Consider the following 23,425-nt stretch of genomic DNA (forward strand, 5'->3'; position numbering starts at 1 on the left):
GGTGCCAGTTTCTTAAGCCTTTATTTGTTAAATTCTTTAGATTTCTGACCTTTTTCATTGCTTTCCTTTAGATTCCTTCCAGCTGTCCGGTTAAGTCTTTCCTCAAATAGCCTGATACTTGTAGAGCTGGGCCTTGCAGCAGGCAGTTTGAGACCAGTGGGTCCCTTCAACTAGTCAGGGTGTCTAGAGGGAAGGAGGAGGAGTGAAATGAATATTTCATGGGTCAGGAAAGAGTAAATCTGAAACTCTGGAGTGGTATCGATCCCAACTCATAGAATCATAGAATCATAGAATGTTCTGGGTTGGAAGGGACCCCTAGAGGTCATCTAGTCCAACCCCCCTGCAGTGAGCAGGGACACCGCTAACTAGATCAGGTTGCTCAGAGCCCCGTCCAACCTGGTCTTGAATGTTTCCAGGGATGGGGCCTCCACTACCTCTATTCCCAAATAAATGGTGTTTCAAAGTTTATTTGATTAGGGCATTTCCACTGTGACATGGATATCTTTTGTTTGGTAATTCAATCACAAGTGGAAGCGTATTCTATACATCTTGTTAAGTTTGCCCTCTGGCTTGCCATGATGGGATATATTGCTCATATGTATCAGCAAGCTGAGTAATTTCTTCTCCTGTGTCATTCTCCTGTATTGTTCCCCTGTTTCGCAAGTAGTCTACATCTTTCTTTTAATGGAATAAGTATTTTTCATATAGGAAAATTCTGGTTAGGAATCCATCTTGTTTTGTTCTTAAAATTAACTCTTTGGAAAATTAATTAGCAATTTTTCTTTTTTCCATGTGATTAGGCTTTGAGGGTTGCCAGAAGAGCAGTGGGATAAACTGCATGAACCTAAATGATGACTGTATATCTCTTAGGCCCTATTGCACGTAGGATTGCAGCTACCACAGTGAATAAATTTATTTGGTGGTATGATGCTTCACTGATGGAAATAGCAGTGGTTCTGAGTTGTTAGACAAATATCTATAAAATTAGATTGGCTTAACTGAATGCCAACAGTAGCTACTGTACTTTGCTTCATACGCGAGTTGAATATGCAGAATGCTAGTGAAGTTTTAAAAACTAAAATAAAATAGCCAAAAGCAGCACATGTTCAGATGAAGAATTTGGTCATGCATGTTTTCCAGCAGCTGTTTTTATTTTAGGTTTAATTTAAAATGCGTTCAGCTTAATTCCATGTTCAGAATCATCAAAGCCTACCAAAAATCCTCAGATTTTGTTTCACAGAGATCATTATCAAGTTCTGAGCAATTGTATGTTTATTACTTTCATATTTTGCATTTCTGGGGTTTCGTATACTACCCAAGGGCATGGTCTAACTCAAAGAATAACAGGAATCGGCATGCTTTTCATTTACCTTTTTTCATTATTACAGGCATACTATATTAAGACCTGTTTTAGAAACAAGCCAGTTTTACTTTTTAACCTCCCATGTGTTTTACTAGGTTGCTGAGGTTTTAAATCTTTTTTTGTTTAAAATGGTTAGGAAAAGAAGAGGTTTTGGTCCCCATTCATGCTATGGCCTTTCTAGAAAGTTTTGTTGTACTAAAGTTCTAGATACAAGTCTTTTCAGCAGCTGACCAAAACAGCAGAAAGGCCACAGTATAAATGAGAGAAGCCCTTTGCATCTATTTTTTTCCTGGGAGATTGTACCCTGTGGACCACTGTCCTCTTCTTGGGCTGTACCCACTTCAGCAAGAACTTAAGTACCACTGTGTTTCTCGTCAAGTACTCTATGCTGTCATGTAGCTCAGAGTAGCAATGCCCATATAGATAACTTGAGGTAAAGGCAGTAGAAAATGAACGCTGTGTAGCACTGCCCTCCCATCCCAAATTATATTTCTTACATTAAGGAATGTCAACCCAAGATATCCAGGATCTAGGCTTCAGGATTCACTTAAACATCTAGAATTCAGTTTTTTCTCCGTGATCGTTCAGTCCTCTTTCTCTGTCTGATTATGGTAACGGGTTTTGTCATGCGAGTTCTTACCTATCAGAAGAAAGTTGCACTTAATTCTTTTTGCTTAGATAAACAAATAGCAGTCTGCTATTGTCACATTTTGCTTCCTGCTGTTGATTGCTGATGTTGATTTGATGAACTGTGGCTGAAGGACTTTGAGTCAGCTGGTCTAGATTTATTATATTTATCCTTTATCCATATTGAATAATGAAAGTTATAATGTTTACAGGACACTCAAGAAGCTTTCAGCATATTTTAATAACCGGTTCCAATTAGCTCAAAACCAGGCCAAACTGGGCCCCAAATAGACTGATGAGCTGGCATCAATGAAACTATTGGTGTTAAGTGTGAAATTCCACACACGTTTTGGAGAAGAAAGAAACTGTGCAGAAGGCAATAAGGAAATGCTGGAGTTTAAGAAATGGGAAATAATTTTATTTCACTCACTGTTATTTGTTGCTGAGAGACTATGAGATTTTACAAGAAAGCTACTTGCCTGTATCTAGTCACATTGCCTTGCAAGAGTCTGAGATGGAAAATGAAATTGTAACTACAGTAGATTCTTTGTGTGGTAATGAAATTATCTCAGGTGCATATATATTCCCTAGCTTTGGTTTGTTTTCTGCAACCAGATGATGACTCTTATCCTTGCTGGGCTGCCAAGCTCTTGCTTCAAGAACTTGCTCCTAAATGAGACCTTAGGTTCTAACACAGTAGATGCTGAAAACTGAGTTTTTGGCTGATCTATTGGCTAAATTTGGGAGAAGGTACCCCAGAATCTGCAAGATCAAAACCCTACTGGATGCTTTTTAGGTCAATATTATAGTGATCCTACTTAAATAAGGAGGTCAAAGGGAGGAAGCTGAGTTTTAGACACCAAGATATGAGAAGGAAATAACTGCTTTCTCCCTGTTTTGCGTTAAGGCTCTGCAAATGGCCATTTAATTGGATATGTCACTGAAGATACTGTGAAGAAAAAGGTGGCAAGTTAGGGGTCTGCAAAACTCTCAGTTCACAGGCAACTTTCTTACAAAATTGCTGTTACAGCTGTATGAGCTGAGTGCTGCAGTGTAAGGTTGTGCTCAAGGGGCATGGTCTGTTGGGGCACAAACGCAGACAGAACCTCATGGCCAAGGGAGGGGCGGTGGAACGGGGCTGCTGCTCAGAGGGTGCCTCCTGAGTTTACAGCATCCTAGTAGGAAGGGCAGGTTCTTTTGCTGCACAGTACCTATGGTACCTGGTTAGTAGCAGGGCCCAACACCTCAGGCATAGGTGGGTGCAAGATATGGCAGTGCTGTGCTGTGTACGTGTGAGTGCAGGTGCTGTGCTGCAGGACCGTGCGGGGAGGGCAACCTAGTGGGTCCCACGCTCAGAGCTTGTGACCTGCCAGGTCTGCCCTTACCACAGACGTGAGCCTGGTGCCATCAGAGTGAGAGTGCCAGTTCACCAGCTCAGGCTGCAGAACAGGGGATAGAGATCGGGATTCAAGCTAAGCAACCTAAACAGTAAATTACTTTTCCCTTTTCCTTTGTTTTACATTATTGTGGGCCTGCTTTTTGAGGGCAGTGTCTCTTAGCACATGCATTGAAAGGACCAGTGGCTTAATTGAGCTTCGGTTTGAGCCAGTAGTACTTTCTTGTGGCTGGAGAAAAAGGGAAATAAAACTCTTCTCTCATGCACTGAAGGAAGTAAAGAAATGCATGTTATTAATGAGAAACTCTGGTACATGTTTGAAAAGCAGGTGAGCACAGACCATATAGCTCAAATCAACTTCTTCCAGTTCCTATTTTAGGCAAGTAAAACAATTATTGAGTGAAACAAGTTAGTGTATTCAGGGCAGTTTAATTACAGCCTTAAACAATCACTTGGGTTGCATTGATGATTGCCAACTCCTGTTGCTATGCTGGGCTGCTGGGTGGTCTTGGACACTAACTGGGTGCATCATGCCTGGATTGTCTGCACATTTGGGTTTGCAGAGGCAGCCTTGGATCTACGAGGATGTTTGTGAGACCATGCTCTTGTGAGATTTGTAGCCCAGTTCTGCAAATCCACAAGTTTTAGGTAGGCAAGGCAAGTGTCTAATCATGCAGACACTTTGCCAGAGCTTTTGAACTCAGAATGTGACTTAATTGTCAGAGAACTAAATTGGTTGTCAGGAGTTGGTCAGTTCCAAGCCATGTTCCTACATGGTTTTCTCAGATTTGTTAATCTCTCTGCCTTAGCCTCCTTGTCTGAAAAATGGGGATAAAAATAAAAAATAAAAATAAAAAATAAAAAGAGTTACTGCCTACTATGAGGTGAGAGCTGTAAGATGGGGAAGTTGTGGAGTTGATAAATGCCACTTAAGACTGTAGCTAGAACTGAGCAGAATACTTCCCAGAAGCTTAATAGTCTTACCGAGCACATAATTGCCCTGTGAATGCTATACTATTCGGTTTGTAAGTAGGCAGGCAAGTTTTGACAGGGAACTTTTACTGTGCTTTTTGATAGTGTGTTTTATTTCATTTTGGTTTTTTTAATTGTTGTTCATGAGCTATCTGAATTTAACTGAGTTATTTTCCCTCCTAAAATTTAAATTTCTTTTTCTTTTATTTTGAAGTGCATGGAGTGTGTATTAAATTTTCTTACACCAAAGTCCCATCAGTCTTGGTACTTCTCTTGCCTCCAATTTTTATCTGCTATTTTGGCATTATACAGTGGCTTAAGTATGCAGTGTCCTATAAGGAAGGTGTCCTGGTTTCGGCTGGGATAGAGTTAATTTTCTTCATAGTAGCTAGCATAGTGCTGTGTTTTGGATTTAGTACCAGAAGAATGTTGATAACACACGGATGTTTTTAGTTGTTGCCAAGTAGTGCTCAGACTACTCAAGGACTTTTTGAGCTTCTCCTTCTCGGCCAGGTGCATAACAAGCTGGGAGGGAGCACAGCTAGGACAGCTAACCCAAACTGACCAAAGGGCTATTCCATACCATAGAACGTCATGCTTGGGGGGGTTAGTTAGTTCGGTTGGTTCGGTCAGTCGGTCGCGGGCAGAGTGGTCGCAGCTCGGGCTGTGTGATCGCGGCTCGGGGGGAGTGATCGCTGCTCGGGACGGGCTGGGCATCGGTCGGTGGGTGGTGAGCAATTGCATTGTGCATCACTTGTTTTATATATATTCTGTATATTCTCTTATTATTATTACTATTGTTATTCTTCTCTCTTATTAAACTGTCTCTATCTCAACCCACAGGTCTTACTTTTTTTTCCTTTTCTCCGATTCTCTCCCCCATCCCACAGAGGGAGGGGGGGGAGTGAGCGAGCGGCTGCGTGGTGCTTAGTTGCCAGCCGGGTTAAACCACGACAGAAGGGAAACCCTGTGTGCCTTTTAGAGGTAGCAAACAAAAGCACTGAATCTTAATCTTGTATTGTTGACTTCAACAGTTGTGAGATGAGTCTTTAGTAAAGTACTCAAACACTGGAGAAAGCATAGAGGTTTGTCTATGCTGTACCTGTTGTTTTCTCCTGCTTTGAGTGCTTGCATGGTTTGGGTCTGTTTCTGAGATTTCTTGTGCTGCAGTTAAGGATCCACGTGTCCAGCAGGGATGTCTGAATTTTAAATTCCCTACTCTTAAGTGTCTTTTGGGTAGGAGGAGGGTGTTGTTTACCCTTAGGCGACTTCCCAGAAGTCACAAAGGAAATGAAAAAGTGAATTCTCATAATCACAGATTGCTTGAGGTTGGGAGAGACCTTGGGACATCATCTGGTCACCTAGTGCCCAGAACTGGGCATAGTATTCCAGGTGTGGCCTTGCCAGTGCTGAATAGAAGAGAAGATCACCACTTGTACTAATGTAGTCCAGGACACCATTAACCTTTGCCACTAGGGCATGTTGCTGGCTCAATTAAAATTTTCTGATATGCATTCCTATGCCCTTCTGGGACATCTTTTCCATGCAAATTCAGGTTCTGTGCTGAGAATCCCTATTTTCTGTCAGCTTTCTGCATACATTCAGTGGGCTTTAAAGCTCCACAGATGTTCACTGTGCTGCTTTTTATGTGATATAATACATAACGTGCTGCTTTACTGCATGGTTGATAAAGCATGATTGATTCTTGACATTATTGCTAACACTAATTCAGCAATGTTGTCAGGGCTGGTAACTCATACCCAGGCAGTTACCAGCAAAGGGTGATTAACTTTTGTGAAATGGATGCAGTCACAGATTACTGAAGTGACTGTGTAACTTGCTGTTGACTACACCTGATGTCCCTGCTAGAGTTCGTCAATCTAAGTGAGTAAGAGTTAACATTGTAAAAGGAGACTTGTTTTGGATGATGATCTGTTTTTAAAAGTCAAAATGTTAAGTATTTGCTACCCTCCAGCTCAGAAACAACCTGTCCAATTTCCTTCATATTTTCTAGGGTTGTTTCTCTGAATTTTTATATAAAGTCTGAGAAATTTCAAGCCAAAAGAAAGGCTATTTTTGGTTTAGTTTTGTTGGAATGGCTCAGACAAGTACGTGAATGGATCTCAGAAATTTCAGTGACCCATCAGTGTGGAAATGGGTTTCTAGACTAAGAAGTACTGGCAAGACTTCTGGGCTAGATATAATGGTTTAAAGTGGATCGTTCTATTGCTTTTGTATTAACAAAGCATGGATCAGAAACAAAGTTTGGAATGAAAACTGCATTAGAAGTAATTTCTTTAGGAGACAGGAGAGAAGTCTTAGAATTTGCTTATAAATGTAATGTACTTGTCTCAATGTGAAAAATGTCTTGTAAATATTTTAAACAAGGGCAGCTGCTGCTGCCCCTGATAATTACGCTGCATACTATTGCTAGAGGTCTTGAATAATTACTCAAGTCTTCAGTGTCATCTAAAATTACTTGTTTGTGTTCAGAAAAAAAAAAAGGCATGAGAAAACGTTGATTTTCGCAGCAACTTGTCAGCAAATCATAATTGAAATGATGTATCTCATGAAAAAAGAACAACTGAATGTGTTTACCAGTCTTCTAATTATTATATTCCTGTTATATACAAAATGGAAGGTCGTTCTGACCTTCTTTGGAGGTCTTAACATTGTTATTGACATGTTTATTTAGTGATTGCATGAATTTACAGCATTATTTGAGCTAAGATGACAATGTGAAAGTGTAATGGCCTTCTGACTTCCTACATATTTTTGTTAGGTCACTTTCATAATGTCTTTTGGAAGAGAAAGTTCAGGCATTTCATGTATTCAACTAAATTCTTGTAGTAATGATGAACAGAAAAAAAAAATCTTAGAAGGGTTTAAAAATCTTGCTGAAGATTGGTGTTTTCCTGCACTTGATTACCATTTTTGGCAAATGTTTTCAGGGTAGGTATATCAGTGCTCTTAAATATATAGGGTATACATGACCCTTCTTGTATCGTAAAATCTGGATCACATTTGCAGCATTAGCCAGCCCTAATAGGGATGTTCTCTTCCCTGTAAATATCCCCCTGAACATACTCAGATGTCAGTTTAAAGTAACCGTAGCAGATTTTCTCAAAGAGGTTTGGAGTACGCTCTCTTACTTAGGGAATATTTCTTCCATTTATTTTCCTGAAACTTGGTTCTTAAGATATATATACCTGCAGAGAAAGGAGAGATTTTGACCAGGAGCTTGTCAAGCCTGTGAGCCTCAGGTCCCTTCTCTTCTGTGTGGACATTCTGCCCGTCCTTTCACCACCCAGGAGCTTGTCCCCAGCTCATACAACCCTGCTTTCAAGCACCCTGCAGGGGAAGAGGGACATACACATAATACACAATGTCTTTGAGAAGCTTTTAAAATTATCTGAGAGCCTTTAGCACAAGCAGTTATGTAGTTTATTTGCATAATTAGGTATCTAATTAATGTAATATTTTACAGACACCGAATCAGTGTAAGTCACGGAGTAAGCAAAAATGAATCTTTTTCTGTGTTACTGTTCATTGCCTTATTTTGGATATACTGTGTAATGCCAGCCACTTGAAAACTAGTAAGAAACAGTTCTGTTTGCCTTATATAAAGACTGGAGACAAAACACTTCAGTTGAAAACTGTGTTTAGAATGAATATACCAGAAGGCCTGCTAGGGTGATTATTTTGGTTGTCTGGGCCTGTGCCTAAATACCTGAGTGGTGATGCCCACCTACAAAACTGTGTTAAACTCAAAAATGAAGCTGCATTGCATGCTCAGAGAACTATGTGACTAAGTTATCCATGGATCAGATCTGGCTCAGGTTTCTAGTAATTCATTACAAATTTTTATTTGTTCATATATGAAGAATGAGTGTTTGCAGTCAGCTTGGCTAGATAAAAAATCATTCCTATAGTTCTGTTGTAATTATGATTACAATAACTGTGTATAGAAGAACATAAGACTCCGGCTGGGTCAGACTACTGGTGTGTTCTACCCAGCTGTCTTTGGCAATACCAAAAGGAGATGCCTCTTAGGGAGAAACACTCCCTCTTTCAGTAGCCTCCCCTTCACCTTGATTCATTTTGTCACTGGGCCATCTTGTAAATTCTGCTGCCAGGCAGCTGAAACTCTCTAAAACCAATGGGGTGGTGATCAGACTAGCTGCATTTAGTGAGAAGGGTCCCAATCTTGTCTCAGAGAGCTCTTGGGCATTATCAAGAAGTAAGGGTACAGATCAACATTGCTAAGTTAACTTGAGGGAAAAAGAAGGCTTATTAATAGCTCTTTATGTGATTATCTTTTAGTCTGACTTAAAGCAAATTGAAGAGCGGCACACTTGGTTTTTGACTAAATATATCTAGGGAGGTACCTGAGTCTAAAGAATGTTGTTCTTTTGCCTGTGCCAGCTGGTGACCTACCTGAATCACGGCTGGTACGGTCCCTTCTGGTCATTCCCTGCTGCTCGAGGTTGCCAGCCCTCACAGCAGTCAGTGGTGGACCTGTCTCTAACTGGGTCAGCTCAAAATGAGCCTAATTAGCTCAGCTGAACCCTGATATCAATGCCTGGCTGCTTTGCCTGCAGAGACCTGAGGAATATCACCATGGGGTCCTGCCAGCAGAGGTGGGTGGTGCCAGCCCTCGCTGCTGGGGAGGGGACAGCAGCAGGTGCTGGGGCCAGCGGTGATGATGGTGGTACCACCTTTGCACTGGGAACCAGTCTGTGCCAGTGACTTCTATCTGCAGTGGTAACTGCAGCAGTGTGGTGTTTAGTCTGAACAATGTTTGCATAGTAGGGAAGCCCTGAAAGGATAGGAGTGTATTTTCCTTTTTTGTGTGTGTGTTTATATATGTGTGTTTGTAAGATATATGATCTTTCTCTGCTATTTTTTGTACTTGATTATTGAACCTTTGAAGAACAAACTATGAAGGGTTTTTCTTAGTTATATTTTAAGCTTGCAGTGATAAAAGAAATTCCAGTAATATTTTGATAATTGCTTTCACTTAAGAATGGAAATAAATAATAAACAGGCAACATGCAATACCATTTTGATATACTGTAATTAATTTGAAGAGTGATAAAAGGGAAACTTGAATGAAATATTTTAATTGATTTTCTTCTTATGTTATCTTTAAAGTTACCTATTTTTTCTGAGAGCTTTTAAAGTGACTCGCTTGGATTGATTCCCAATGGAATTTTCCTTCCATACTAGATTATTGTAATTAATTATAAAATTGAGCTTAACCTTTCAAAGTTGTCAATACCTAAGGACAAATGTCACAACTAACAAAGGCTGCCTGTCAGGAAAGATTAGTACTGAATCTTGGGGGTATTGTGGGGGAGGAGGGGAGCTGTCATTACCTCTCAGGTGCTGTTAGTATTTTGGTTTGGCTTTATAAATGGTTACCGTTTCTCTTTTCAGCTGAGTAAATATATATATATATAGAATTTGAAGGAAAATGTTTTGAAAGCTCCTAACAAAACAGACAAAGTTATTGGTTTATGTGTGCTTAAAAGATTTAACATGTGGAGATAAACTGTGGATAGTTGGATATCCTGACCAGTGTATGCAATTTTAAAAGCCACTGAGAACAGAAAAGAACATAATTGTAATTTACAGTGAAAATGTGTTAGATATAAGCTGTATAAATTCTTGAAATATCTGATATCATGTAATGTGTTTCCTTATTTTACATTTTTTCCAGAAATCCTCAGCTACTATCCCAGTGAATAAAACTTGTATGTGTGCATTCAGATGCAGGCTTCATGGCATGCCCAGTTGCTTAGCTTAGTACAGATTATTTAACCACTCTTTCTTAAGGATGTTGTAGAATAAGGCCCCAAATTCTTGTTACTCATCATTTGTGCATTTTTAATTTGGGAAAAGGCCTCGTAGAATTTGATTCATTTGAGTAACTGCTGCAGAATTTGACCATTGTGTGTGCCCAGTGTTGATGCCTGAAAGGTTGTCTCTTCTGCCGCAGACAGAACCTACAATAGACAACGAAGTTGATTCACGCAAGCACAAAACCTCCTAACACAGCACTTACTTTTCTCTTTTCAAGAACCAATTTCAGGGCTGTTTGCAGAATACCACTGCTACTCCACTTCTGCAGAACACTCATCTTTCTCAGTATATCTAGTAGCCTGGAAACTTGACCTTCTTAGTTAAAAAGGAAGAAAGATGAATTGTTGAATAGATGAACAGAGCCTTTAAGTAGCACTTTTTATAAGGACACCCAAAAGTACTGCTTGGCCTTGTAATACCTCAGGTTGGACCTTTAGAAATATCTTAAGAGGAAGTTGATTGCAGCCATTTAAATTATTCTCCTATAATTTCTATATGGTTGAAACCTGCCACTTTTTGACTTGAAGCTTGTGTGAGTTGACATCCTATGCAATATTGAATATTCCTATGACTAATTAATTCTACTTCTCCACATGCGACCCTCTTTATATGCATGCTTGTAAAATGGCAATGCATTTCTGAGTTTGGAATGGGGGTGCTTGGGACTTCATACATGCTACTAGTCCAACTCCCTAGCTGGTTGAACCTACCGTGCAGTTAGGGAGGTCTTTTGAGAGATCTTTTTGGCTACTGCTCATTAAAGAAGAGTAAATAACCAGGTGTTTCCTTAAGGAAGACATTACAACTTGTGAACTTTGGTAAGGATGGGTGTTCTCCAGTCAAAAGGCCTAGGAATCACTTCAGCTTTGTGATTTGCATCTGCCTGCTCTGTACCAGCATGGCAGCTTCATTCTGTCCTGGCAAACGTTGCTCTAGCAACTCTGTTATACAGCTGAAGTATAACCGGTCCCTGGTTTTCTTTGATCCTTCCGTGACCTTGAAATGGCTGCCTAAATTTTATAGCCCACATTTTTAGCCAGGGAATTTATTAGAGCTTTCTGGATTTACTGATTTCAAGTTCCTGCTCTTTGAGACTCTAAATAACTCTCACAGTTTTTCCTCTTTTTGCACGGGGGATATAGTCCCCAGAGAAAAAGCATGAGGGTCTTAAACTATAACTTGTCAAACAACTCTGCAAGCTGACATCCAAATTTTTTATAGTTTTTATAGCTTCCAAACCTTTCTGAGACAGGAGGCACTTTTGGCATTGGCACCTGTGCCAGACTTTTTTGCAGTTAGGGAGAAGTAAGAAGATATTCTCGGAGTTTGGATGTTGAAGTGCCTCATCCCTGTGCATTTGTACAGGAGGCAGAGTTTCCCTGGCTTTGGGTGCAGAACAGTAGCACACCAAAGCATGTAAGGTCATTGAAACAGATGGGATTAAGTTGGGGAAACTGAAAATGGATTTCAGCATCAATTAATCCCTGTCAGCTCTGTTATATAGTATTCCGTTACTTCTGTATCTTGCTAAGACAAGACTACTTTCCTGTTGATTTTTTTTTTGTTCAAGGAAGAGATAGTGAGGTATGCCTAGGAGTAACAGGAGACCAGATGTTTCATAAAAATATCAGGATGATCTGTATCTCAGCATCTTTGTACTTGTCCATCATTTTTCAGGGTATGCCTATAGTTTCATGTTGTTTTCTCAGAATGTGAGCTGGTCCTTTTACAGGACTTTGTTGTTTATTTCTGGCACATTTGTATCTTGATTCCAAAACTGAACCTAGAAATATTACTGCAATTCAAATCACTTGATTAAAGCCAGGTATTTCCAGAGGCAACAGAGAACTCACAGAGCCTAATTTCTTCTGGATTTAAATTCCATGGCTGGATTCTTTGATGTCTAAGTAAGCGTCAATTCTGAAAGAAGGTTTTTCTGCCCCTGAGGAATTCATAATGCCACTATCCTTGGTGGAATCTCTAGTATCTAGCAAGGGTCAACTTCTCTAACTGCCAGTTTTCGGAAGATTTGTAGGAAATTCATTTACATTAAACTGTCCAATAGATTCAAGATGAGGGGAAGAATGCTCCCCTCCCAAGTGAAATAGAACATATTCCTGTATGAAAATGAACTAATAATCCCATAGTTTTTTATGTATTGCTGAACTTTGCTACCACCAAAGTGCTGCAATTGTAATAGGTAACTTATTCCACGAGAGACAGAATATTTAAAAGAAGGCAAAATCAAAGGTTCTTTGCTCTCTCCTCCTAATGATCTTTCTTATTCTCTCAGCTATTCCCTCTTCATTGAGTGTCAGATTTTGTTCAATAAGCTGTAGACAGTGGCAGTGGGCAGTAAGGCCTGGTTTGCATTTTATCAAATGTGATCCCACTCATCTTTTGAGCATTGGAAATGAGCATTTTGCAATGATGCTATAGCAATAGGTGACAGCCACTTCAAAGGAGAGGGTTCTTTATTTACAGAATGAACTTCAGTTGATGGCTTGATCAACAGAAAATGACAAGCAAGCTATCTGTTGGTGTCTTGTGCCATCGGTAATCGAGTGATGAGGATATGCCTGACCCAAAGTAAACAAGATCTCACGGTGAACATTCAGATCAGAGAATTCAAACCTCATTTCCCTTTAACTTGTTTCTTGCTTCCCTTAATTCAGGCTTGGCAGCTGGAATCAGCAAACTCCAATTCTGATTTCAGATGTGTTTGTGGCACGTCTGGTGTGGGGTACGACTGTGCTGATGCCTGCAGAGCCATCAGGAACCTGGGCCAAGGGGTGTAATTTGTCAGAGGTGTTCACCCAGGTGCTGGGTTTTTGCAGAGCTGAATTGGGTTACAGATCAGGGTGGGGGGAATTGCTGGAAAATGTATTGGCACTTTAATAATAACTCAAAGCCCAATGACTAGAAAAATCTTGTATTTTAAAATACTAAGCTTCGCATTATAAAATCAAAGAAAGTTACTGTTCTGAACTAGTGAAAAGGTCTCCTGCTTTAGAGAGGTAAGATTCTCTTGGTATCCAGAAGGGCGTGACATTTTTCCATTGTTTGATTATATTAGGTATATTAAATATGACCTCGTTGTTTAAGGTTGCTCAAGCTGCAAGGGTTCAAAAGATTTTGGATGAGATTTTTTCAATTTATTTTGTTAAGCCTCTGCAGTAATTGTAAATAGTCATTCTTTTAAAGAACAAATAGTAAGAGGTCAAATAATCCATATATATGACTCTGTATTTCATTACAGAGGAAAGTTCACAGGAGAAGAAACATGGCTATAGTTGTTAGAAAGATAGATATTTAAGAAGAATCATTGGTGTATAAGTAAAAAAGCTTTAATCCAAAGAAAAGTGTATAGAGTTGTGAAACAGTTGATAATTCAGAAGATAATGAGGTATGAGAAATACTAGTTTTCACCTATAGGTGTTCACTGTTAGAAGGCAGACTTGATTAAATATCATCAAAGAGATGAGGTGTTACAGTTCACGAGGGACGATTTTCTGTCAGTTTGTAATTTAAGATCAACAGACTTATTTTTAAGTTTAAAAATCAAAGAAGTAAATTAGCTTAGTAATTTCTTATGTTGATTCCTGATTATTCTGAGTGCTAAAAATTGAGTTTAGGAAAAGTGCAATGGATTTTCTGTTTCTACTAAGTTTTGTTAAATTTTATCACAGGTATCTCCAGTTCTTTGCAGCTAATATTTTTGCAGTTCTCTTGCTGTTCATAGGATTTGATATTTTTTTATTGTGTCAAATTCTATTGTCCAGTGTCAATAATGTTAGCTTCTGTTTAAAAATAAATAAAAAAATCTATTAGTCTATACTTTCAGTTTAAGAGATAACTTGGAAGCAGTAAGCCACACATCTAAAGAAATAAATCTTTAAAATCCCAGTCACCATTTTTAGTAGTGTGATTTTTTCTTTGGGTGGTGATTCTTGATTCATGAGCTCTGAGTTAAACTGACAGAGCAGTTGTCTGGTGCCCTAAGGATGGGAGGGAAACCCTCCATGGTCTTACCGCTGTTAATAGACAGGTCATTTGTAGCAGTAGATTCCAGATGTTGCAGTTCCAAAAAACACTTCTTTTTTTCTTTTTAATGGCATGCCTCATACTTTTTTAATTTACACATCATTAACTCATTTTTCATAGATGTCTTAGCTGGAAGTTTAAGGCCGTTTTCTGTACATGAGTGTTCTCATTCTTGCCATCAACTTTGTGACTACCAAAATTAGCTAGTAAAATTCTGCCTTTTGTCTTATTTTGCTTTGCAGGAAAAAAACACATTTCAGTGAGATGTGAAAGTTAGGCCACATGGCGGGGGGAGGGGGAGGGAGGGGAAGGGGCAGAGAGCAGGTTTCTGCTTAACTCATCCAAAATCTGAAACACATATGCCAAATAGGGATAACTCAAGAGCCATGGGAGACAATATCTTGGGGGGGAGTTTGGTCTTTGCATCCAAAGATGTAAGGTACTCCCACCTTCATGGGCTTAAGTTTTCAAACCACCTGTACACATTGTGAGAATGATGTCGGGGTGAAATCCTCCATCCTTGCTGTCCTGAAGAGGCTGGGAAGGAAGAACATCTGGTGATTCACACTAACCTGGAAGTAACTTCATGCTGGAAGGGGTTGGGAAGAAAAGAGGGCTGATGAGCTGCTGGCCTGGCCCTGCTGGAACTGCCTGGCCCCGTCAGTACAGGTGGAACCAGCCTGGGGAGCTGGGGCTGGGCTGAGCTGCACAAGGCGGCCGGGGCACCGACTGCACACAGAGCAAGCTGTGGTCTGCCACAGACCCTGCTGTCACACTGGAGAAGTCACTTTGTGCCTCTGCACCAGTTTCCCATCATCTTTTGTTCCTTTGTGTCAAATGCTGTTTGACAGAAACTGCCTCACACTATTTTTTTTTCTTCCCAGTAAAACGCAGTCTGGATATCAGCTGAGACATTTAAGAGCTACTGTTATTACAAGTAATATCTCATTATTGTATCTTCCATCTTGTTAATCTCACTTCAGATTAAAATGTCTGTGAAGTAGTTTTAAATTATGGAGCATTGCTAGTGTTTCTTAGCATATTAATGAGAAGGCACTAAAAAGGCCCACATGACAAAAAAGCGTGAATGTGATTTTAGCTTTCATTTAACAAATTAGTTTCTTTTTAATGGAGTAGAACTGGTTAAAATTTTCCACTGAGAAATACTTTTTCCTTAAAATATTGTGGTTTTGTTTGATATGCATGAAACTGTTATTACTGGTTAAAAAGAAAACCCCAAAGTTAAGGTTTGACATAGAAAATATTGAAACTTTTATAATTTAAGGAGTCACTTTATTTCTATGGTATCAAAAATACAAATCAAAACAAAGTGAGTATTTTCATGTGAATGCTTAAACTATTGAAACTTAACAAAAGTGATGGCTCTCCATCTCTTAGTTCTCACAGGAAAAATTAAAATCTTGGGAGTTCTTCATTGTTTATGTATACGAGAACCACATTGCTTTTCCAAACCATTCTGGTGTTAGTTGGTTAAAACTGTCTTAAATCCATAGTGAATAGATTTGAGGTGTATGTAATTTGAAGACATGAACTTTTGTGACATGATGTAATCTAAGATGGACTTTGCAGAAACCCATGCTGGGAATGTGGGTCTGCATGCTGTAGGAGACCTGGGAAACCTGGGGCACAGGAGAGAGCATCCTGTGCAGGAATGTGATCCAGCTGTGTTACACTCTCTGTCCAGCTCCAAAGGGTTCAAAAGGCATTTTTGGTTTATATTTTCATTTGCATAGAGTGTTTTGTTTTTTTTTTTTTTTCTTTTCAAACGTTTAGAAGGGACTGAAATGGAATATTTTATTTCACAAAGTTATGTTTTAAGGCAATGCTGTGCTAGTCCCTGGTGAGACCAGAAGACCAGAACAGTATACACAGTGCATGGTGTTGAGTAAGGCAGCTGGCTCCTGCTCTGACTGCTGGAGGGATATTGGGATTAATCCAGTACATTCTCATTCAACTGCTACAGTTTTAGGTTCTTCACAGCATATTATACTAGACCAGACTGTAACTCATACAACTAAAGCTGATGTTAAGTGTCACGCCTATACAGCTTCCAACTTCTCATGTTCCATCAGCCTGTTTGTTTTTTTTTTTTCAGAGAAAATACCTTAGCTTTACATAGCAGTAGTTTTCCTGGAGGAAATGAGCTAAGGGAGAGAAAATTGTCCTGTACTTGCACTGACAAACACAATATAGTGGTGCAAAGGGGCAGAGAAAATTATTTGAAGTCACCTGTGTTCTGAAATACTCAGCAGATAGGCAGCTGTGACTTGGGGTTTTAAAGATGCAGTAAAATGCACAGACCAGCAAGAATCTATCTCACTGGGTTATAATGGAAAACTGAAGAAGGGATACCAAATTCAACGTTGTGTGGGATGATGGATCTTGTGTGATTAAGGTCTCTGGTAGTACCATGCCCACGGTAGGATTTCCTTTGTCGTCTTTTCATGTTTGCTTGAGGATTTAAGTGCAGGTGAAAACATTACTGATTACTTATTTGTGGATTAGAAAGGAAAGAGCTTTGTCTTACTATTGTCACTTAAAGGTGTTACAGCAATAAAATGTGGCAGGATGCAGAAGCAGTGTTAGATCCACAGTGCACAAAGGATAAACACAATCTTGCTTTCTCCTGGTCTTGTTTTAAATCCCCTATGAGAGGCTTCAGGAGGGGCAACAAGGGCAGATGGCTGAGTGATGTTAGTGTTCTGAAGCCAAGATCCATGGCACTGATTGTTCCCAGGGCTGGAAATTCTCTTTTCATTCTGTTTTGTCCAAGAAAAGACTTTATTGACAGTGATGGTGACGGTTTTTTGCTCGTTTCCTTGTTTTAAGGGAATGTTGTCTATTTAAAGGCTGGAAGACCCAGTTCTTTTCTGATTACAGGCCTCTTCAAACACCAGATAGACTCTGCTTTCTATATACAGGGTTCCATCAAAATCTGTTTACCTACAGACTGCAGGGTATGTTTCTAAATAAAAATTTGGTTTTGCAACACTTCTGTCAGTCGCTATTTCAGCCTGTTCCCAGGTGTGCTGTAGTCCAGGTATCCATTGACAAATCCATGACTGTTGGCTTTCTGGTAGCAGTGCTCTTTGCACTGCCTCTTAATTTGGTCATTCTTATGTGGAAGACTAGTCTCCAGGTCCTGGAAAGAAGAATCCTTTCTTTCTCTCCCCCAGACAACAACTCTTGCAGTAAACAGTGACCACAAGGAACAAGCTGACCTTTGGGCAATTGTAAATCAGTTTCTCCATTCAAACCTGGTTTTCCTTTCCCTTCCTTTCATGCAGGTTGATAAAGTGTGTGGACAGCCCAAGCAACAAGAAGGAAACCTGTCATCAGACAATATAGTGCCAGTGAAGGAAGCGACTGAAATCCAGACATTCGTAATGGCTCACGCTAGTCTGAACAATAAAAGAAGGTAACTTTAAGTAACAGTTGCTCGAAATACACTCTCCGCCTCACAATTTGCGTTAATGTACCATAGTGTTTAAGCCAGTGCCACAGTTCTTTAACCCTGTCTGTGTGCTCTCCAGCCATTGCCATCACTGATAGTTGCACAGATGTGTGGTATTAAATTGCAGGTCTGACCATGAAAAGCTTTTTACAGGCCAGACTTGATGTAATTACTTAGCACCAAGGTATTCATTATTTCCAGAAACTTTCAGTGAAAATGATGAAAGCTTCTCCTCAGCAAAGTCTCAGTAATTTCTACAGCTGAGTCTAAATTACTTAAAATTCAGCTGCCCAGGTCTTGAAGGACTTGAGCCTATCCAGGGGCAGAGTTGGGAAGGAGAAGGGGTGAAAAGGAAAGATTCATTGCCCTGGCACAAAATAAGTCTCTCATTTCATAGGGCTAGGAGGAGTAATAAGATCCCTTGCAATCTCCTTGATCTGTTATGTAACAGAGCAAGAGCAGAAGCATTTGCATTTAGGCTTGTGGTGTCCGTCTTGGCTTCTGTTCTTCAGCTGCATGCCAGTTGAGACACCAGACAGCTGAATTACTGCCACTGGCCCTGGCATGAGTAACCCTGCTCCCAGATCTCCTATTCTGTCACTTTCCCTCATATAGCTCCTGGATTGGTTTTCTGCAAATTGTAAGTGGGGAGGGAAGGGTGTCTTTGTAATCCTGCTCATGATATGTGAGTAGATGTCAGAGCTAACTGACCATAAAATCACGATGACATATTTCTGTCTAACTTGTTGTTCTCTGTAACACCAGTAAAAATCCGGAACAACTTCAGCAAAGTAAGAGGAATCATGCTGGGCTTACACCTCTATCTGAGAACAGTATCTAGTCTGCCCAGGGAGTCCATGTGTATCTCTCTGTGTTGGATAGGTGGATGACAGACAGCAATATTAAAATTTCCATAGCCTGGATTCTGGAGTTTGAGTTGTAAAGATGAGATTTTTATCCATTTCTATTTTAACTCTCATCTAAGCTTTCATGAATGAAGCAAACTCTGCTTTAAAAGATAAAAGTAATAGGAGCAAGCTAAGTTTTTTGAGTGATAGTGATTTTTTTTATCCCTTTGTAATTTAAAACCAAAATAACAACAGATTGTGCTAGTGCTCGGAGATAATCAATTTTTACCATGCAAATTGGAGAAAAGAGCATTAAGAAAATTAAATTAATACATTCAGCAGTAATAATCCAAAGAACAGTTGTAGTACAATTATCAAAATATGCTTTTAAAAACACAGAGCTGTAGGCTATCTTCCATATAACTCATTGACTTCACTGAGACTTACACGCTGGCAACCAGAAAGGCAGAATTACCAACCTATTAACAGGTAACCTCTTAAACAGATGCAAATTGGTGTCTTTAATGGCATGACAGCAGTTCTTTCTCACCTGAGAATTTGCTCTCTCCTCTTCCCAACCATCTAGAATTATTTGGATATTGACCTTTTAAAATTTAAGACCTGTAGATGGGAAAGAAAATGTGCTAAAACTGGTATACTGTAAATTAGACAGTTTCCCAAAATTGGTCTGTGCACTGAAAATTAATTTATCCAAAAAATCTAAACTAAGGCCATTCTTACATAATTAGCATAAAATATTACTGAAATACAGTGTTGATAGCAATTGTGGAAAGCCCATGCACCACAAACTAATGATAGAGCCATAATTAGTAAGAAGTGGAGAATATTTTAAAATTTTCCACAACTTGCTATAAAACACATGGCACGAAGCTTGTAGTTTGCTTCTTGGGAATGACTGTGAGGAGTGAAATACACGGTGATTGGCTACATCATTGTGGTGTTCATCATCTATCATTTAATCACATATGATATCAATAAAAAGCAATTTTAGGTAATAAAATTTTATAATGGATGGGTGAAATCATTCCTGCAGTGGTATTGTGGTTTAACCCCAGCCGACAACGAAGCCCCACACAGCTGCTTGCTCACTCCCAGTGGTGGGAGGGGGGAGAGAATCAGAAGAGTAAAAGTGAGAAAAGTTGTGGTTGAAACACAGACAGTTTAATAGGTAAAGCAAAAGTTGTGCACAGAAGCAAAGCAAAGCAAGGAATTCATTCCTCCCTTTCCACCGGCAGGCAAGGGTTCAGCCATCTCCAGGACAGCAGGGCTCCATCACGCGTAACAGTGACTTGGGAAGACAAACGCCATCACTCCAAACATCCTGCCCCCTTCCTCCTTCTTCCCCCAGCTTTATATGCCGAGCATGATGTCATATGCCATGGAATATGCCTTGGGTCAGTTGGGTTCAGCTGTCCCCGCTGTGCCCCCTCCCAGCCTCTTGTGCGCCCCCAGCCTGCTCGCTGGTGGGGTGGTGTGAGAGGCAGAAAAGGCCTTGGCTCTGTGTGAGCGCTGCTCAGCAATAACACCACTGTCCCTATGTTTATCAATGTGATTGCCAGCACAAATCCAAAATGTAGCCCCATGCTAGCTACTGTGAAGAAAATTAACTCTATCCCAGCCAAAATCAGCACAAGTGGGTTGTTTAAAATGCTCTTGGATGACAGGTAACTGCTACAGGGGATCTAGATTATGAAGGTAATTATGTGAATCTTTTTAGGTGCCATTCCTTCTGGCAATTTAAAAAATTAAGAACAAAACATCAGCTGTCTGTCAGTTTAGGTATGAAGTTGTACAGGGAATCTGCCCCACTGAGTCTGTCTGGTCTGTTTAGCAGACATCCCTCCAAATGATCTTTAATTCAAGAGGAATATGGAATATGACTCCCACTTTTTAGAATAAGTAACAACAAAAAAGAGAAGGAATGAGCCAGCACTCCCCAAGTAAACAGAAAGGCTGTGGCTCATTCCCTTAATGTGTCAGAATATTCCCAAGCTGAAAGAGAACCAGTCTGGTTAGCACATCTAATGAAGTGGCCTCTCTTCTGTAGTACCTGCTTAGAGATGCCCTTAAAAACCTGGTGCCAGACGTCTCATACCTACGCATGTGTGCTTGCTCCAAAGATATTACATCTTTGCGAGGCCAGTTACAAAGTCAAGCTCCTTTTCCAAAGAGTTTGAGAACCTCTGGTTTCAGCTGTTCAGTAGAGCCAAGGCTGCTCGTGCAGCTGAAAAGTGGGGCCGTTAAGGTGGTGTCTCCTTGCCTGACTGGTTTGTTCTTCTGGGTGTGTGGTTTTTGGGTCTGACTGGAGGCAGTCCTCCTCACCCTCCACTGTTCTGCACAACATGGTCCTGCGTGGTGGGTCCCCAGATACGTGTAGCAACTTGATCTTCTTTTGCAGTAGTTGAATCCTTTTCTGCTCCTCTTACTCTCATGGGTTCCTGGGAGATTTTCCATCTTTCTTTATTTTCTACTGCATTCCATTCCTGCATTTTTTTTGTTATGCAACACTAAGTGTCAGGGGCAAAAGTGTAGGAAGCTGAAACTTGAATAAATGTTGTATGATCTTGTAGGAAACCTTTTCCTCTGATTAAGCTGAAAAGCATAGATTAGATTTTTTTTTTAATTTTTTTTTTTTCATTATGCAATTGTGTTCAGCAATTAACAGAAACTGGCAGGATTGCTGCTGTAGTCATTTTTGAATGTGGAGGTTACTATAACATGTAGCAGAGATGACAAGAAAATTGAAACCATATGATGGTACAGGGAATGTACATGGCATGTACAGAATCTCAATCAGTAAATTGGAATATTATTGTGGAGTTCTGCACAAAGTACTGTTCTGGTCAGGGTCCAGACTCTAGCAAAGTTGAATACCTGTCTTCTAGCATGTCTGTTGCACGTAACATTTCAAACCACTAAACATAGACTGGTTATAGATCTGTATATAAAAATGTTATGTTTAACAAAGAACTATAACATGATATTAGGTGCCTAATTGGAGGAGGCAGGCTTTGAAATGATATTTTGTTGGGATTTCTTTGTTATACTGTGAACTTACAGATCTTTTATACATCTTAAGATACAAAAAATTGTTTATTTTAGGGAATGTTTGAAGCTGATGTCATCTACTTTATTTAAAATTAATTATCTCTTGGGTCACTCATCACATGGTTTTATTAAAATTTGAGTATTCAAGTGCTAATACAAAACATTATTAATGCCAGATGCAAATTAACTTACATGGAAATGAATCGAACATTTCTGATTGACTGGCCAAGGCAGAAGTTTCAGCAGGTCCAGATTTTCCCTGTTACAAATTCTCATTTCTTTTTTTGACTGGCTGCGTTGGAATTGCAGCTTCAGTGATGGCAGGTGACATACACCTGATGATCAGTACAGGCCCATCCTCTCCTGTGGCCACCCCTGCCCTTAGCTCCCAGAAAATACAATGGCAAAGCCGCCATCATCTGGGTGTCCTCAGAGCTGCTGAAGGCGGGGCTTGCTCTCTCCAGTAAGAGTTAACTGGATTGGGAAGTATCATTGAACCTGTTTGCAGGTGCACATTACTCCAGCTGTTGCCATTACTTCATACATGAGAGTACGGGTATAAGAAAGAGCAGAATGTGGTATCAAATCACGTAAGTGGAAAATTGTGTCATGATATTAATGCTCAATACAATGTTTAATGTTAATTAAGGGACTTCAGGATATGAGTGCCACAAAATGCATTTGTGCTAAATAACTACCAGGGTTATTTCCACAGTTTTTCCTCCAGTATAAACTTAGAGCCTGTCTCTCCTGCTTTCCAGAGTTGGGTGTTTTTTTTTTTTTTTAGTGGTGCAGTCTGATCAGAAATGAACAGTAAAAAAGGACTGTATTCACATTGTTTATTAACAGAGAGCAAATTTCTCATCATACCAGCAAATGAATGCTACTCATTTGCATCCCCCTTCCCACGGTGCTCGTTCTAAACTGTTTGCTATTGTTTTCTTGTATAGCCTCATATATTTACAGTTCTTCCATTTGGTATCAGTTATAGTTAATTTAAGTACCACTGAATTTATTTTCAGCTTTTTGCTGTGTGCTGCATTTGTAATTGTGCTCTTGTTTGAAAATTATTGGGAGAAACAATATCAGTTGTATTTTTTTTCAGTATTGCACTGACATTTTTAATTGCATCTATACTTTGGAAAAATCTCATGACAATTTTCCTCCTTATTTGTTTTCTTAATTATCCTATGCATGTGCTTGATGACCTTTCTTTCAAATAATTTTTACTTTTCTCTTTTGTTTCTCATTTCTTTTCCTCATTTGCCTGAATTCCTGCCTCTCCCCTACTCCCCAACCTCTCCTGATTGATGCTTATCCTCCCCGGCCTATTCCAGTTCTCTGCCTCTGAAAGCTTCAAAGAATGACAAATCAAGAAGTTTGAAAAAAATCTCTCGGTAAGAATGAAAGCAAGGTGACATGTTTGTTGTCTCTCCTCTTAGCTCATCTCCGTTGTAAGCTGCTGTTTCAGCTGTAATCCAGGATTGGCATACTTTTTATTACTGCTTTTATACTGTAGGGCTCTGGGAAACTACATTTTCTACCTAGTGTGTTTAGTTTTATACTGATGAAAAGTAAATATTTTCACTTGTTAAGATTGAGTTGGACATAGAATTCTGCTTTTGTTAAGATGCTACTTTGAAATGTCAGAGCCCTGCTCTGCTGAAAATGCGAAGGAGCTTAAACCTCCTGGGGTGAGTTGAGTAAGACAAGCTTTAGATTCTTTAAAGGGTGCTCTTTTCCTCCTTCAGAGAAAACTCCATTTT

General features: G+C 39.7%; 1 protein-coding gene across 1 annotated transcript in view; it reads left to right on the top strand.

Moving 5' to 3' along the window:
- The window catches only part of LOC104135455 (glypican-5), a 361,472-nt gene that overhangs the window by 91,777 nt on the left and 246,270 nt on the right, over positions 1-23,425 (top strand). The window contains exons 3-4 of the mRNA XM_009649110.2: positions 17,576-17,706; positions 22,997-23,056. Of these exons, the coding sequence (XP_009647405.1) occupies positions 17,576-17,706; positions 22,997-23,056 (191 nt within the window). The remainder of the gene's footprint in view (positions 1-17,575; positions 17,707-22,996; positions 23,057-23,425) is intronic.

This window comes from Egretta garzetta, unplaced genomic scaffold (assembly GCF_000687185.1).
Source record: "Egretta garzetta isolate BGI_Z169 unplaced genomic scaffold, ASM68718v1 scaffold161, whole genome shotgun sequence".
Classification (NCBI taxonomy): domain Eukaryota; kingdom Metazoa; phylum Chordata; class Aves; order Pelecaniformes; family Ardeidae; genus Egretta; species Egretta garzetta.